The sequence below is a fragment of the Xyrauchen texanus genome, chromosome 46, assembly GCF_025860055.1.
Source record: "Xyrauchen texanus isolate HMW12.3.18 chromosome 46, RBS_HiC_50CHRs, whole genome shotgun sequence".
NCBI lineage: Eukaryota > Metazoa > Chordata > Actinopteri > Cypriniformes > Catostomidae > Xyrauchen > Xyrauchen texanus.
In genome coordinates, this window is record NC_068321.1 from 9156858 (window position 1) to 9172386 (window position 15529).

At 39.1% G+C, this 15529-nt stretch overlaps 1 protein-coding gene across 7 annotated transcripts in view; it reads left to right on the top strand.

Annotated features, from left to right (window-relative positions):
* Positions 1-15529, top strand: part of LOC127637945 (tight junction protein ZO-1-like) — a 192262-nt gene that overhangs the window by 168883 nt on the left and 7850 nt on the right. For 6 of the 7 annotated variants that reach the window (XM_052119212.1, XM_052119213.1, XM_052119214.1 and 3 more), the window contains 13 exons: positions 1012-1231; positions 1324-1508; positions 2246-2341; positions 2448-2530; positions 3822-4032; positions 4178-4278; positions 4658-5011; positions 6673-6915; positions 10303-11202; positions 12680-12771; positions 13571-13792; positions 14106-14245; positions 14443-14866. In XM_052119212.1, the coding sequence (XP_051975172.1) occupies positions 1012-1231; positions 1324-1508; positions 2246-2341; positions 2448-2530; positions 3822-4032; positions 4178-4278; positions 4658-5011; positions 6673-6915; positions 10303-11202; positions 12680-12771; positions 13571-13792; positions 14106-14245; positions 14443-14866 (3271 nt within the window). The remainder of the gene's footprint in view (positions 1-1011; positions 1232-1323; positions 1509-2245; positions 2342-2447; positions 2531-3821; positions 4033-4177; positions 4279-4657; positions 5012-6672; positions 6916-10302; positions 11203-12679; positions 12772-13570; positions 13793-14105; positions 14246-14442; positions 14867-15529) is intronic. The other variant, XM_052119218.1, reaches the window with a different exon arrangement.

Below are 15529 nucleotides of genomic sequence, written 5' to 3' on the forward strand. Positions count from 1 at the left end.
CATTAATCGCTATTAACAATGAAAAGACATGCGGTTAGATATGTAAAATCATGCCATTAATCGCGATTAACAATGAAAAGACATGCGGTTAGATATGTATAATCATGCCATTAATCGCTATTAACAATGAAAAGACATGCGGTTAGATATGTATAATCATGCCATTAATCGCTATTAACAATGAAAAGACATGCGGTTAGATATGTATAATCATGCCATTAATTGCTATTAACAATGAAAAGACATGCTTTTAGATATGTAAAATCATGCCATTAATCGCGATTAACAATGAAAAGACATGCGGTTAGATATGTAAAATCATACCATTAATTGCTATTAACAATGAAAAGACATGCGGTTAGATATGAAAAATCATGCCATTAATTGCTATTAACAATGAAAAGACATGCTTTTAGATATGTAAAATCATGCCATTAATCGCGATTAACAATAAAAAGACATGCGTTTAGATATGTAAAATCATGCCATTAATCGCGATTAACAATGAAAAGACATGCGGTTAGATATGTAAAATCATACCATTAATTGCTATTAACAATGAAAAGACATGCGGTTAGATATGAAAAATCATGCCATTAATTGCTATTAACAATGAAAAGACATGCTTTTAGATATGTAAAATCATGCCATTAATCGCGATTAACAATAAAAAGACATGCGTTTAGATATGTAAAATCATGCCATTAATCGCGATTAACAATGAAAAGACATGCGTTTAGATATGTAAAATCATGCAACTAACTATGGGACATTTTTTTATAATTGTGATTAATGAAAAAAATCATGTGATTTAGCTATGAATAATCAAGTGACTAACTATGATAAATAATGTGATTTAACCGTGATTATAAAAAATCATGCAATTAATCGCAATTAAATATTTTAGTCGACTTACATCATTAATGTTTGTGTTATTTCCATCAACTAAAATCATATGCCACTTCATGTTTCTCTGCTGGCTGATTCTCATGTCCGCTTTTTGCATCGCAGTATACCGGCGCATTGTTGAGTCAGACGTGGGTGACTCATTCTACATCAGGACCCATTTTGAATACGAGAAGGAGTCGCCCTATGGTTTGAGCTTCAATAAGGGCGAGGTCTTCCGAGTGGTTGATACCCTTTACAATGGCAAGCTGGGCTCCTGGCTCGCCATCCGCATCGGCAAGAACCACCAGGAAGTGGAGCGGGGCATCATCCCCAATAAGAACAGGTATCAAGATTATTTATTTATCAGTTTGTATTTTGTATTGAGTCATGCATGTTTGATGTGATGTTGCTTCAGCATTTTTATTTACTTTGCAGGGCTGAGCAGCTGTCTAGTGTACAGTACACTCTCCCGAAGACCCCAGGAGGAGATCGGGCTGATTTCTGGAGGTTCCGTGGCCTGCGGAGCTCCAAACGAAACCTGAGGAAGAGCAGAGAGGATCTTTCGGCTCAGCCTGTCCAAACCAAGTTTCCAGCTTATGAGAGAGTGGTGCTTAGAGAAGGTACATACAGCTGAATGCCAGTCAAACTGCATCCGTTTTTAGCCCTGCTATGTCGTTGCCATGGTTATATCTCATTTGATTATCTATTTTTGAAGCATTTCACAGGTTTGTCTTACAATGCTTTCTGTGTCACCTTATAAACTCGAATGGTTATTCTAATTAATCGAACTAATAATTTATCAGTGCATGTTATTTCAAAGACATAAAAAGTTTGCCTTTGTAATCTTTCATCAAGATGTAATAATGTTCTCTGTCTCTGAATCAACTTTTCTGTTTTCGGCCCCATGGGTGTGGAAAATGAAGTTAACCAATAGCTATTTAGGTATGGTTTAAGGCTACTCTTGTAGGAAATGCAGCCTTTGTAAACTCTTGGCAATAATTAACAGTATTTTAATGACTGTTAATGTTAGAGTATAAAAGCTTACGGCAATAATAGCAACCATAGAACCATTAATATGGTGATTCATTGAGATGCTCTTTAGTGTGAACATGACCCTCAGCCTCCATGTCCCAGTCAAAAAGATTCCTATTTTTTAAAATCCAATCTTGTCTTTAATTTTTCTCATTAAATATTATTTTTCACTCAGAAATACAACACACTATGGAAGAAAAATGGGTTGCATGAGTTTCATGTTGACAATTTAAGTTGTGTGTGTGTTGTTTTTATTTTATTTTTATTTTTTTAAGTGCCATGTCTTATTTATATACATCTTTTGTTGTTTCTCCTGCATTATAAGCTGGTTTCCTGAGACCTGTTGTCATTTTCGGACCCATTGCGGACGTTGCAAGAGAGAAGCTATCCAGAGAGGAGGTGGACCTATTTGAACTTGCGAGTAAGTTTTATTCAAAAGCATTTAAATCATATCTCCTTCATACACTGACGATAATCTGTAGAACTGCTGCGCTTGAGTTCTCAAACAACGCTGTCTCCTCTCCCAGAGAGTGAACCCAGAGATGCCGGCACAGACCAGCGCAGTTCTGGAATCATCCGTCTCCATACCATTAAACAGATCATTGACCGAGTAAGTATGGACATATAATTCAGTTTACAGCCATCCAGTGGCAATTTTAGCCATTTCCCATATGTCAACTCTATTTTTGCAAGGATAATCCCACAAAACAGACCTCTCAACTGCTTATATTGCATAATTAACTGAACATGATTATTTGATTTAATCGCTATTATTTTGCTATAACAACAGTTATTGTGCGCTTTCAATTCCAGTCCAATATTGCCATCCAATTCCCTTTATTCAGGCAAATAGTTCTATTGCCTATTATTATAGTAATACCACTATCAACAACAACAATAATAATATAAACGAATAAATATTAAATAGTCAATAATACATTGTTATAATTTCCAGTTTGACTGTGTTCCAAAAATAAAACTTTATGACTGTAGTGGACCCAAAAAGAGAAACATTTAAAACAAAAATATTTAAAATATTATTCTGCATGCAATTCTACACTTGTTCAAAATTTATTTATAGTAATTATTGATTTTATTTTTCAATTGTATAATAATGTGAATTAAGGACTACTACTTAAAGGGATAATTCACTAAAAAATGAAAAACTCTCCCTCATACATCCCAGATGTGTAACTTTTAGAGTTTCAGAAGAATATCTCAGCACTGGATGTTCATACATTGCAAGTGAATGGTAGTCAGAACTTTGAAGGCCCAAAAATCATATAAAGGCAGCATAAAATCCATAAGACTTCAGTTTAATCCATATCTTCAGAAGCGATATGATAGGTGTGGGTGAGAATATTTAAGTGCCTTTTTACTATAAATTCTCCTGCCTGCCCAGTAGGTGGTGATATCCACAAAGAATGTGAAACGACAAAAACAAAAGTAGAAAGTAAAAGTGGTGATTGATAGTAAAAAAGGACTTAAATATTCATCTGTTTCACACCCACAACTTTCATATCGCTTCTGAAGATGTGGATTACTTTTATGCTTCCTTTTATGTGCTTTTTGGAGCTTCAAAGGTCTGATCACATTTGCTTGCATTGTATGGACCTACACAGCTGAGATATTCTTCTAAAAATGAGTTTGTGCTCTGCAGAAGTTGTACACATCTGGGATGTTATGAGGGTTGAACTTTAAGGTATACATGTATTAAAGGAATGTTCTGGGTTCAATACAAGTTAAGCTCAATCGAAAGCAATCGATCTGTTCCTCTTTTCTTTTTTTTTTTTAAAGCAAAATTCAAGGTTCCAGTGAGGCACTTAAAAGTGACAGACTTTATTGCTACTTTATTGCTACATGGCTTTGACATCTATCTCATGATTTCATTGTGCGGTTAGGACAAACATGCAGTGCTGGACATCACCCCTAACGCAGTGGATCGGCTGAACTACGCTCAGTGGTATCCCATCGTGGTGTTCCTGAATCCGGACAGCAAGCAGGGCGTGAAAAACATGAGGACCAGACTCTGTTCTGAGTCCAGGAAGAGTGCCAGAAAGCTGTACGAGCGCGCTCTCAAACTGAGAAAGAACAACCATCACCTCTTCACCAGTGAGTAGAACGAAAGAGAAAGCAAGCAAATGGACCGCGAATGCATTGCACTTCAAGAGCCCAGGACATGTTTTTTTTATTAATGTGTTTAATTCTGATGTTTGGCAAGGCTTCTGTAATGAATTGCATTGTTACTTCATTTTAGCCACCATTAACTTGAACAACATGAATGATGGTTGGTACGGTGCTTTGAAAGAGAATATCCAGCAGCAGCAGAATCAGTTGGTTTGGGTCTCAGAGGGCAAGGTAAGCTTCTATAGTTCTAAATCTATGCCAATATACAGATCTCTTGGCCTAAACGATAAAAGATCTGGTCCAGATCGCAGATTATTCTGGTTAGAAGCTGTACTTCCTACCTAGTGAGGAAGATTTACTGTTTAGGGGGAGATTTATTAAAAAACTTATAGTTTCAATTAATGGTGCAGCAGTCTCCACAAATGGTTGTACAGAAAACATTGCAGAAAGTGCATTTAGGCTTTGTTATTAGAATTTATTTCCTCCCAGAAGTACTGATTATTTCACAGACATAGTATCCACTCTCACCCCTCCATCATTTAATCTCCACTGCTGTGGGGCATCAAACTCATCCTAACATCAATACATCCCCAATTCTCTCCACCTGCAGGCAGACGGTGCTCCTGACGATGACCTTGACATCCACGACGACCGCCTCTCCTACCTTTCGGCACCAGGCAGCGAGTACAGCATGTACAGCACCGACAGCCGCCATACTTCAGACTACGAGGACACTGATACGGAAGGCGGGGCCTACACCGACCAGGAGTTGGACGAGACAATGAACGATGAGGTAGGCCTGCCTAGTGAGCCAGCCATCACGCGCTCGTCCGAGCCCGTGCGAGAGGACCTGCCCGTCATCCAAGACGCAGCCGGGTACCCAGGCTACCAGCATGCTGTGCCACAACCAGAGCCAGTTAACCTCATTGACCCAGCCGGATTTAAGATGGCAGCGCCCCAGCAGGTATGGATTATACGGAATACCGCATTGTTTTTAGCATGGAGAATTTAATCTCTATTTTTGTTCAGCATAATTTTGTACACAACCAAATCAAAAGTTCGGACACCTGCTCATTCTTTAGTATTACTATTTTCTACATTTTAGAAGAATAGTTAAGTCATTAAAACTATGAAATAGCACAAATGGAAGTTTGGGAATTATATAGTGAAAAATATTAGGATAAATGCATATATTGAAAATGGAGTCAGTGATATTTTTTATGTTTTTGTATTTGTTTAATTGTTGGTTTTACTGCCAGTAACCTAAACTTTTATCTGCAAAGATTTATCGGCAAAAACGATAAATTCTCTCAACCAAATTCATAAGTTGTCACCTGGGATGCTTTTTAACCTCTTCCACTCTGCGGTCCCCCCGGTTGATCCAAAAAGTTTACGCCTTAAAATTTTAAAGTCTCTGAAAATAAATAAGTCAGGCATAAGTGGTACCATTTGTAAGCTTAGAATCTGAACTTTTTATACATTACCATGTTGCAAATCAATATTCAATATTAAAATGAATATAAAAGTCTATGAAATAGCACATAAATATACAAATCATATATCAAATGAAAGCTCTCATTTTCAGGAATGCGACTGTATAGTTCTTCGTCGCCCTAATATCACAGCTCAAAAGAGTTTCAAAAGAATCACAAAGTGAGATATGATTTCTGTAAGACATCAAATACTCTCAAATCACTGCTGTTGTAAGCCCCAAATAGTTAAAAACATTATAACTGCTTCTACTTTAGGTAGTTTTCTAAAAAAACAATGAGCCATTTTTGTTATTGAGTACTTGTCTGTGAGCTTGCTTGTGTAAATAATCCAATGTTATATCTTAGATATCCAGAACAATATATGTGGTCCAGCAGGAAAAGTATGCTAAACAGATCTTTTTTAAAAATATGTTATTGACTAGTGATGATAGAATATTATACATCAGCACTCGCTAATGACACATAGATTGAACTTCTAGTCCACTCAGAGGTTGAGATAGTCAATGAAACAATGTGGGTGGTGCATAAACTGAAAATTAGACTGAATGTCTATGGACGAGCACATATGTTAGGGCGCCGCCTACATTTCAGATCGGCATTTTGTGATGGAAGGTGTGTGAGGAAAAAATAAATGTCTACTACTTGCTGCCATCTAGTGGAATTGCCCTAAAATACCCCAGAGTTGAAGAGGTTAAGCATTTTTTGCAGAAACATTTAGATCTTTTAAATATTTTAAATATCAAAAGAAACATAAATTCACTCAATTGTACCCAAAACTTTGACTGGTTGTGTATGATAAAACTAAACCGGTTCTCCTTCCTCTTTGGAATACTTTTTGAGGCATGCTTTTTGTAAATACATTTAGTAAGTCTTCATTTTCTGCATCTTTCTAATTTTTTTGTGGGGGAAAATAAATATATATATATATACTACAGGATTGACTCGCTTCTTGTTTTTCTGCGACATGTTAAACTAAAGTCATACCACTCATTCAATACCAGGAGAAATTTGTTCAGCTTTCAGTAGTTACCAGTTAACCTGGTCATGGATTCTTTTGGTGGTTGTAGCTACTTGTTTTAGCTGGTGATGTTGGCAGCATTTGTCTGTAACCTTTTTGCCCCGTACTCCACAGCAAACTGAGGCCACGCTGGCCTCTCCACCCCCTCCCTCTGCAGTGGCAGCATCGCCCCCTACTGTCGAACCTGCTACGCCACTAGCGGGTACGAACCCCGAAGAGCCACCTGGCACCCCTCAGGCCGACTCCCTTAACAGCCCTGTCCCCGTTCCCGTTCCCGACCCCCAGCCCGAACCCGAGCTCGCTCAGCCCCCAACACACGAACCCCACCTGTCGCTTCCTCCTGGCCCAGATCCAAAGGTACCAGCACCACCCAGCACAACCGGAGGCTGGATACGCTCCCGGGACATTCTGGCCTGGTTTTACCTCAGCTGTCTTTTCAACCTTGCCTGTCGATCACTTTTTCTTTGTCTCCTCCCACTCCACCGTCTGCATGATGCTCCGCCCACCCCACGCGTGTGTTGTGTGTGTTTCTCTGACACGACGACAGAGACTGTGTAACTGGTACACATGCACCACAGGACAACAAGGGCCCATTGCATTTGTCTTTTTCTAAGCCGTAGAAGTGCAGTATTCTCACTTGTTGCCTTGTACTTCCTCCTCTTGCATGGCTCCTAATGTATGACATTTTTTTCAGCTTGTTGTGTCTGTAGTAGGGTTGGGCGATATATTGTATATTCGTGATGAGTTTCTGCCAACATAAGATTAAGCAATAGTGAGAAACCAATAATTGGTTTGACCATTAATTTTACTGACATTCACACTTTTCTGCTTAATCAGTTAACAATTCTTCAGTATCAGGTCTACCGTTATATGCTGCCATTTGAGTTGCTTAATAATAGTGCCCACAAAATCCACTACAGCACTTTGTATTTAACTGGTAAAACAATGTTTACTGGTGAAGTAACTTGCTCATAAGTTACTCAACTTTTTACACAACCTCCCTTAATTTCAAGTGAGAAACTTTTAGCATTTTGAGTCCTACCCCAAAACAAAGTAAAGTTTTCAACCACTTAAACAAAAAGAATTTGTATCATAGTTGGACGCAAAAAAAAATTGTTGACCTCCATTGAGCAACATGATGAATATTGCAATGATTCTGATGCAACATGTAAAGACATGTTGTAATACTATCTTGGATTTAAACCTTAGTAGCAAAAAACGTGTTTGGTGGGGGGGATTTCAGAGCAATACATAAATATCTGTATATGTATAGATGGTCAAAAAGTATCAAGATATAATTGTATTTGCTATATCGCCCAGCCCTAGTCTGTAGTGATAGCCATAACTGTAGCATTTGGCTTTGACCTGAATCACAGCTGTAAATATGGCCACTGGATGCACTGTAGAGTTGTCACTTAATTGCAAATGGACCTTTCCCTGATTTGCAAGAATTGACTTCTTTAGTTGCATGTTCCTTTAACCTGCAGACAGTATCTACAGCAATGTAAAAGGAAAATAACTGAACTAATTCTGCATAATGTCTTCAGCATTTGCTCTCAAGTATGTGAGATGAAGATTCACTTGTGTTTTTCACACTGTAAAAATGTGTTGTAGGAGCCATTAGACCTTTTACAGCTCTACTGTCTTCAGGATATACTTTGAAGTTTGAGAAGGAGCCTTTCAAGGACAGATGTTTTCAAAGCTCCACTTGATCTTACTATGTATTTATTAGATATCACACAAGATGCGTAACCAAGTGGAGGAATTATACATGTCAATGTTGAAGGGCTTCTTATCAAATTGTAGAGCTGTGTAGTAAACTGATAAGATGCTTGTTTTATTGCATAATTAATCCATTATTCATATTTTCATATTCAGTCAGGAGTCATTTTTATTATGGTGCTTGCAAGGCAGAACTTGATATTCCACAAAACATTTCTCAAGTTTCTGCAATTCATTTTGTAGATAATGTCCAGTCGTTGGTATATACAGTATACACCGATCAACCACAACATTAAAACCACTTGCCTAATATTGTGTAGGCCCCCCTCGTGCCGGCAAAACCGTGCCAACCCGCATCTCAGAACAGCATTCTGAAATGATATTCTTCTCACCACAATTGTACAGAGCGGTTATCTGAGTTACAGTAGACTTTGTCTGTTCAAACCAGTCTGGCCATTCTCTGTTGACCTCTCTCATCAACATGGCATTTCCATCTGCAGAACTGCCGCTCACTGAATATTTTTAGTTTTTTGCACCATTCTGAGTAAATTCTGGAGACTGTTGTGTGTGAAATTCCCAGGAGATCAACAGTTACAGAATACTGAAACCAACTCGTCTGGCACCAACAATCATCCATGCGATTATCTAATCAGCTAATCGTGTGGCAGCAGTGCAGTGCATAAAATCAATCAGATATGAGTCAGGAGCGTCAGTTCATGTTCATATCAACCATCAGAATGGAGAAAAAATTGTATCTTAGTGATTTGGAGCGTGGCATGATTGTTGGTGTCAGACGGGCTGGTTTGAGTATTTCTGTAACTGTTGATCTACTGGAATTTTCACAACACTCTAGAATTTACTCAGAATGGTGCAAAAAACAAATAGATTCAGTGAGTGGCAGTTCTCTGGACGGACGTTCTCGTTGATGAGAGAGGTCAACAGAGAATTGCCAGACTAGTTCGAACGAGGGGGACCTACACAATTTTAGGCAGGTGGTTTTAATGTTGTGGCTGATCAGTGTGTTTGATAATATTTATATATATATATATATATATGAGAGAGAGAGAGAGATCCTTATACTTTAAAAAACAAAAGTGACATTTTAAATTAAAGCCCGTTGAAAGAAAATGTTTACTTTTATTGCTTTGGTCTACGTCTGTTAGCTTTGAGACCATTTAAATGCTAGTGTACTCCTAACATTGACAAAATGTACTTTTAGCAGATAATCACTTTGAAAAATGTTTTTCTCAAAAACATGGGTGACTGATCAATTTTAGTTAAATAAAACAGTCAATAGAATGAAAATGCCCCTTCTCATATCACCTGGCAACGAATAGCAATAATGGTTCATAGCTATGTTGTAAACTAAATCCCATTTGGCTATTTAAAAAAATAATCAACCTAAGCTTTTTATTTCCATAGAAAGTATGTCAACACAATGAACTGCTCAAGACGTTTAATGGGGCCTTTGCAAATGTCCCATTGACTTTCATTGTTTGAATGTTCACCATTCAAAATCTAACCAAAAATGAGGAATATTTTCGTATTAATTGTGATTTGGTCTTGTTACTTGTTTCTAATAATAATAGAGCATAGTGTCTTTTCTTTATTGCATCTATTTGATCATCTGTAGCCATCTTTACAGTGCAAAGATGGTATCACATTATGTTGATTCTCTTGTGCAATCACTATGCCAAAGCAGCTCTGATGTGGCATTTCATTTAAGCTGAACCAAATCCTCAAACCTAAACTTACCTGAAACTTTAACACTATTGTTTTGCTGCCTTGCAAGCACTAGTATTTCCTTCAGGAAATGCAGATATTATTGCAGTTGATTTAAAACCTTAGGATTGTTTTATTACCCTTTAAAATATTATTATTCTTTCTCTCAGATGTGTTTGTTTTTCAAATTCCTTACCTCTAACAATTAAGTTTCTTTTTGTTAAAACTGCACATTCATTGTGAGCACTCTCCACTTTTGTGGCTCACTGGCTCTAATAGTTGATGCTTTGTCCCTCACAGATGTATAAAAAGGATCTGTACAGCATGGATGAGCAAGTCAGAGTGAACCACGGCGTGAAGCCCACCCCTCCCCTGCAGCAGCAGCCTTTAGGCCCCCCCACCTCTCTATCATACAGCCACCAGCCTGTCTACCAGGACCAACAGCCATACCGCCAGTACAACCACCCACCTTACGGCTACGATGGTGGTGGCTACTCTGAACCAAAGCCTAACAACTACGACCCACACCTGCACTACGACAACCGTGGGCCTCACTACAATGAGCAGTGGCCCCCTTTCGACCAGCAGCAGACTGTTTCCGGCTACCATCAGGGCCCCCAGCCTCCTCCCCATCTGGGGTACGAACCCCGCTCTCCGTATGAGGATGGCCCCACCAGGGATTTCAGTCCCCTTCATTCTCACCACGATGGGGCGCCCCATATGGGCTACGACAACCGGCCACGGCACCCTAAACCCGCACCGGTCCGCTACGACGAGCCGTCAACTCCGCCCCCTCCCGCAACCTCCTATGATGCTCGCTCACCTTTTGAACCCGAGATGCATGGTTTCCCAGGCAATGCGCATCGCTTGCCAGATCCACCAAAGCAGTATTACAGTGACGCTGCAATGAGACCCTCGTACAACCATGGACCCCTGAACCAGCCATTCAAACCAGCCCAGCACGAACCCATAGTGAACTCAGAACCTCCCGTTCCGCCACCCAAACCAGAAGCGGTCATGTCTCTAGGGGAACCATCTCACCCAGCAGCACCCAAACCTTTGCTACCTCCCCCCAGAGATGATAAAGATGACCCCGCAATGAAGCACCAGTCTGTGCTAAACAGGGTCAAGATGTTTGAGAACAAGCGCTCCGTGTCTGTAGACCGAGCCAAGGACACTGGAGACATAACGGGTGTCAGGGTATGTCCATTTTCTTAAGTATATGATGACATTGAACCCATACTTTCTTATTGAGTAGTTTATTTGTTACAGTTTTCGAGAATATTAACCAGCGGATGGCTTATTTATAGTTGTCTCTGCATATTAGGCTGTGATGGGAAAAAGTATTTTAACACCCAAAAAAGTAATGCTGTCAGAATTAACGCGTTAATGCATGCGATTAATTGAAACTGTTTAACGCGTTATTTTTTCTTAATCGCAAATACTGCTTTACTGTTTATACAACATAAACACTGTTGTGAAGGGTGGAACCTTTGGAATGTGTCTGCCCTGAGTCATTACACTGATGCACATGCCCCTCACTAGGGCTGCATCTGATGGTTATTTTGATAATTGACCAATCTAACAATTATTAAAAGGATTATTCGGGTGATTATTACAAAGAGTAATCATTAGCCCGTAACTGATTATTCTGCTTGTGCCTTGACTTAAACAGTTGTAATAAATAGGCTTAATAACAATAAACAGGACAAAATCATCTTTTAAAAATATCTCTGAATGACATTCATTGAATTAAAGGGAAAAATACTCGATTTAAAAGTATATAAAAATCCTTAAAACAAGATACATTTACTTGAGAAGCAACATAGAAGATATTTTGACTTTCAGAGATTGTATCTTGAATAGGCTTATAAGTGTATTTTGTATATAAGTGTATTTTGTATATAAGTGTATTTTGTATATAAGTGTATTTTTTCACTTGTTTATACTTCTGCCAGTGCAGTAAAGACAAAATATAAAGTACTGTCAAACATTTTACGCACTTGTGAAAAATGTTGCATAGTGACGATGTCTTCAAAAAATAATGCCATAAATAGTTTTCATTGATCAATTAACATCATACAAAGTCCAATAAACATAAAAAAGTGAAATCAATATTTGGTGTGTCCACCTTTACCTACTGCATTGAGGAATGCCAGTTTCGGAGTTTGTGCTTATTTATACAAACCACTTCCTTATTATTTGGACTTTAATAAAGGATGCATTAAAGATATAATGCAGGGGTATTTCCTTTTTAGATGCTCTGACAGGTTTTGCTTCACGTCATGGAAAATGAACTGGGTTTCTCTGAGACAGATCTAGTTTCAGATGAAAATCGTGTCTTTGCAAGTATGTGCAAAACTATGAATGCTGCATCAATAGATAATCCATCATCAGCTGGCTTGTACAAAAAATTTAATTAAACCTGGATCATTACACATGAACACTTTTTCCTCATGTCAATTTTTCTGTTATTGGATTTTAAAATAATGGTCTCGGCCAAGATTTTCAGCCTTCTTTGTCATTCAGCCAAAAAACAAAAATGACATTTGGCCGAAGATATTGGTGCATCCATAGTGTTAACAAGAGTACTGATTCAGTTGTGCCTCAACCTGCAGTAGATGTTATGTAATTTGAATATAAAGTGTTGATTGAATGCATGTACCTTTCTCTTCAGCCCACGGATCTTCCCAAACCTGTGAGCACTCCTGGCCCTGTGTTCAAAGCCAACTCTCTCAGCAACCTGGAGCAGGAGAAACCCTCTTACAGGTATAACACACATAGATACAAACATCATCCATAATCAATACTAGTCAAGCACCAAATGCAATTACTTTACTCAACAGCTAATTTTATTAAGAATTACAGTGTTTCCTACACAATGTTTACCACACTACACATTGTCATATAAACAAACAGTACCGCTCTGGCAGATTCACTGAGTAATTCGTTAGATTCGTTCAAATAAACTGATAATTCAGATGATTGTGAGTATTTTTGACCTGTCTTTAAATGAACTTGCTCATTCGAGTCTGCTGTTTGTTTGATTTTGCTTGCTGCCACCAAATACAACGCAAGTGGATGACATGTTTCTCAGACTGCAAAGTCAACTCTTTGCCATGATGCTATAGATTCAGTAATGGTGCATGGTACTAAAGATGTTGATTTCTCCCTTTTATTGTTGCAATTCCAGAAATCAATGTTGAAGTTTAGCCACCTTAAAGATACATTTGGAAAGTGTGTAGTACAAATTATTTAGAAAATGTGTAGTACACATTTCTCTCTCTCTCTCTCTCTCTCTCTCAGAAACGTTTTCTGAGTCTTTTAGTGAAATAAAAACAATCCGCAGAAGTCACCCATCAATATATTTAGGAAATCTCCAAACATGCATTTGTTCTTTAGTGGGAAATGGTTTAATACTCTTAAAACAAAAGCTATCATTGAGTGCCCTCTGCTGGTAGATGATTCATACTGAAAAGTATCATTAAATAGTACATAACATGAACTTGTGATTTTTCTAGTATAATTATTATGCACTTTCCATTACTAGTCATTATTCTGCTCCTAGAGCCCCGGAGCCCCAGAAACCTCAGATACGTGTAGGGGATGAAGTGATCCGCCCCAACCACCATGATCCTGAGGAAGATGAGGAATACTACAGGAAACAGCTGTCTTACTTTGACCGTCGCAGTTTTGACAACAAGGCCATTAATCAACCCAACCCTGTAATCAACCGCTTCATTGAGCCCCCCAAACCAGCACAGCCCCAGATAGCATACCCGTTCTCCAGGTACATCTTACTCAAGGTTTCTTTCACCAATAACAGTTAGCATTCAGTTTTTACTACCATTTTCACCTTTCCACTGGCCTTTAGAAATAAACAGGCTGTTTTTGCTACTTTACCTTTTATTACTTTTGTATGTTAATGATGTCTGTTATGATATGAAATGAGCCTGTCAACTTGCTAAACTCTGGTGAGCTGTTGATATTGAAATGTGGTCTGAATGACCGGCAAGTCATGGAAACTAATTCCACAAGCCGCTCTCGTGTGGCAATAAAGATTTCAGTCTAGATTCTGATTCTTCACATATCTTTTGCATCAGGACGGAGTCTGCAGAGAAGGTGAGCCCTGTGGACAAGAGATACGAGCCTTTGCCACCCGTCAACCCGTCGCCTGCTCCATATAGCCAGGCCACCCCTGCTGCTCCACCCACATCCCTGCCCAAACTCACCAATTTAGATGGTAAGACCAGTACTAAAATGTTTTAGAAGTACAACAGCTACATAGAATGGTGATATTGGTGCCACTCAGATTTTGTCATTGTGGTTTCAAAATGGTTTCAAACATGTTTCACTATTTATTCAGTGAAAAAAATAATCATCATCATATTGCATATTAATGTTGTGTTTATTTGTATCATCCCTCTCTGTTCTATCCAGTGAATTCAGTGCCAGATCCTCACAGTTCTCCCAAAGCCAAACCGGACCTGTCCGCTCTCAGAGCTCCCGCTCGGGATGACCCCATCCAGACCAGCTACCTGCCCCCGAAGTCTTCTGTCAACGGCACTGACGTTCCTCCCAAAACACTTGCCGTCCCTACCAGCTACAACCGCTACGTCCCCAAGCCTTACACCAGCACCGCCCGACCCTTCGAGCGCAAGTTCGAGAGCCCCAAATTCAACCACAACCTGCTTCCCAATGACACGCAGTCCAAGCCCAGTGTGAACAACAACCTGAAACCTCAGATCTCGCCACAATCCCTGGACACTGACAGTGGAGTGGACACTTTCACACGCACCATGGACAACAGGCCCAAATATCAGCACAACAACATTAAAGCCATTCCCAACACCATACCCGTCAGGTAAGATAAGGAAATAGGTCAGCCGATTGGGTTGGGCAACTATTTCAGCCAGCACTGGCTTTTCACTGTACAAACCTCTCTCTTTTCTAATCGTGTTTTTCATTTCGAGTGCATTGAATCGTATCTTTGCCTAAAAAGTCATAAACATAAACATGCTCATGAGAAATGTTTTATATATAATATATATATATGGGTAAATCTCATGAAAAAGGGTCATATGTTAGCCCAAAATCAAAATGAATAAGTACAGAGGCAGGAAAGGAGATTTACAAAATGTGCAGTGTTGTGGGGCCGCCAAGAACAGGGTTGGGAACTACTGCTGTAGGATATCTTGATAAACTTGGGAATTCATTTTCCCCTTGATGATGGCAAGCGGTCCAGCCCCAAAGCAGCCCCAAATAATGATGCTCCCTCCACCGTACTTAACCGCTGGGAGGATGTTTTCATGTGTGTTTGCGGTGCTCTTTTTATGCAATATGTGGTGCTGTTGTCCCAAACAATTCAACCTTCCTTTCATCAGTCCACAAAACATTTTCCCAGTAGTGCTGTGGAGGGTCAAGTAGGGTTTGAGACAGTTTTTAAAACTGTGGACAGATGAATATGTAATATCTCTTCTAGATAACTTTGTAACCATTTCCAACTTTATGCAAAGCAACATTTCTT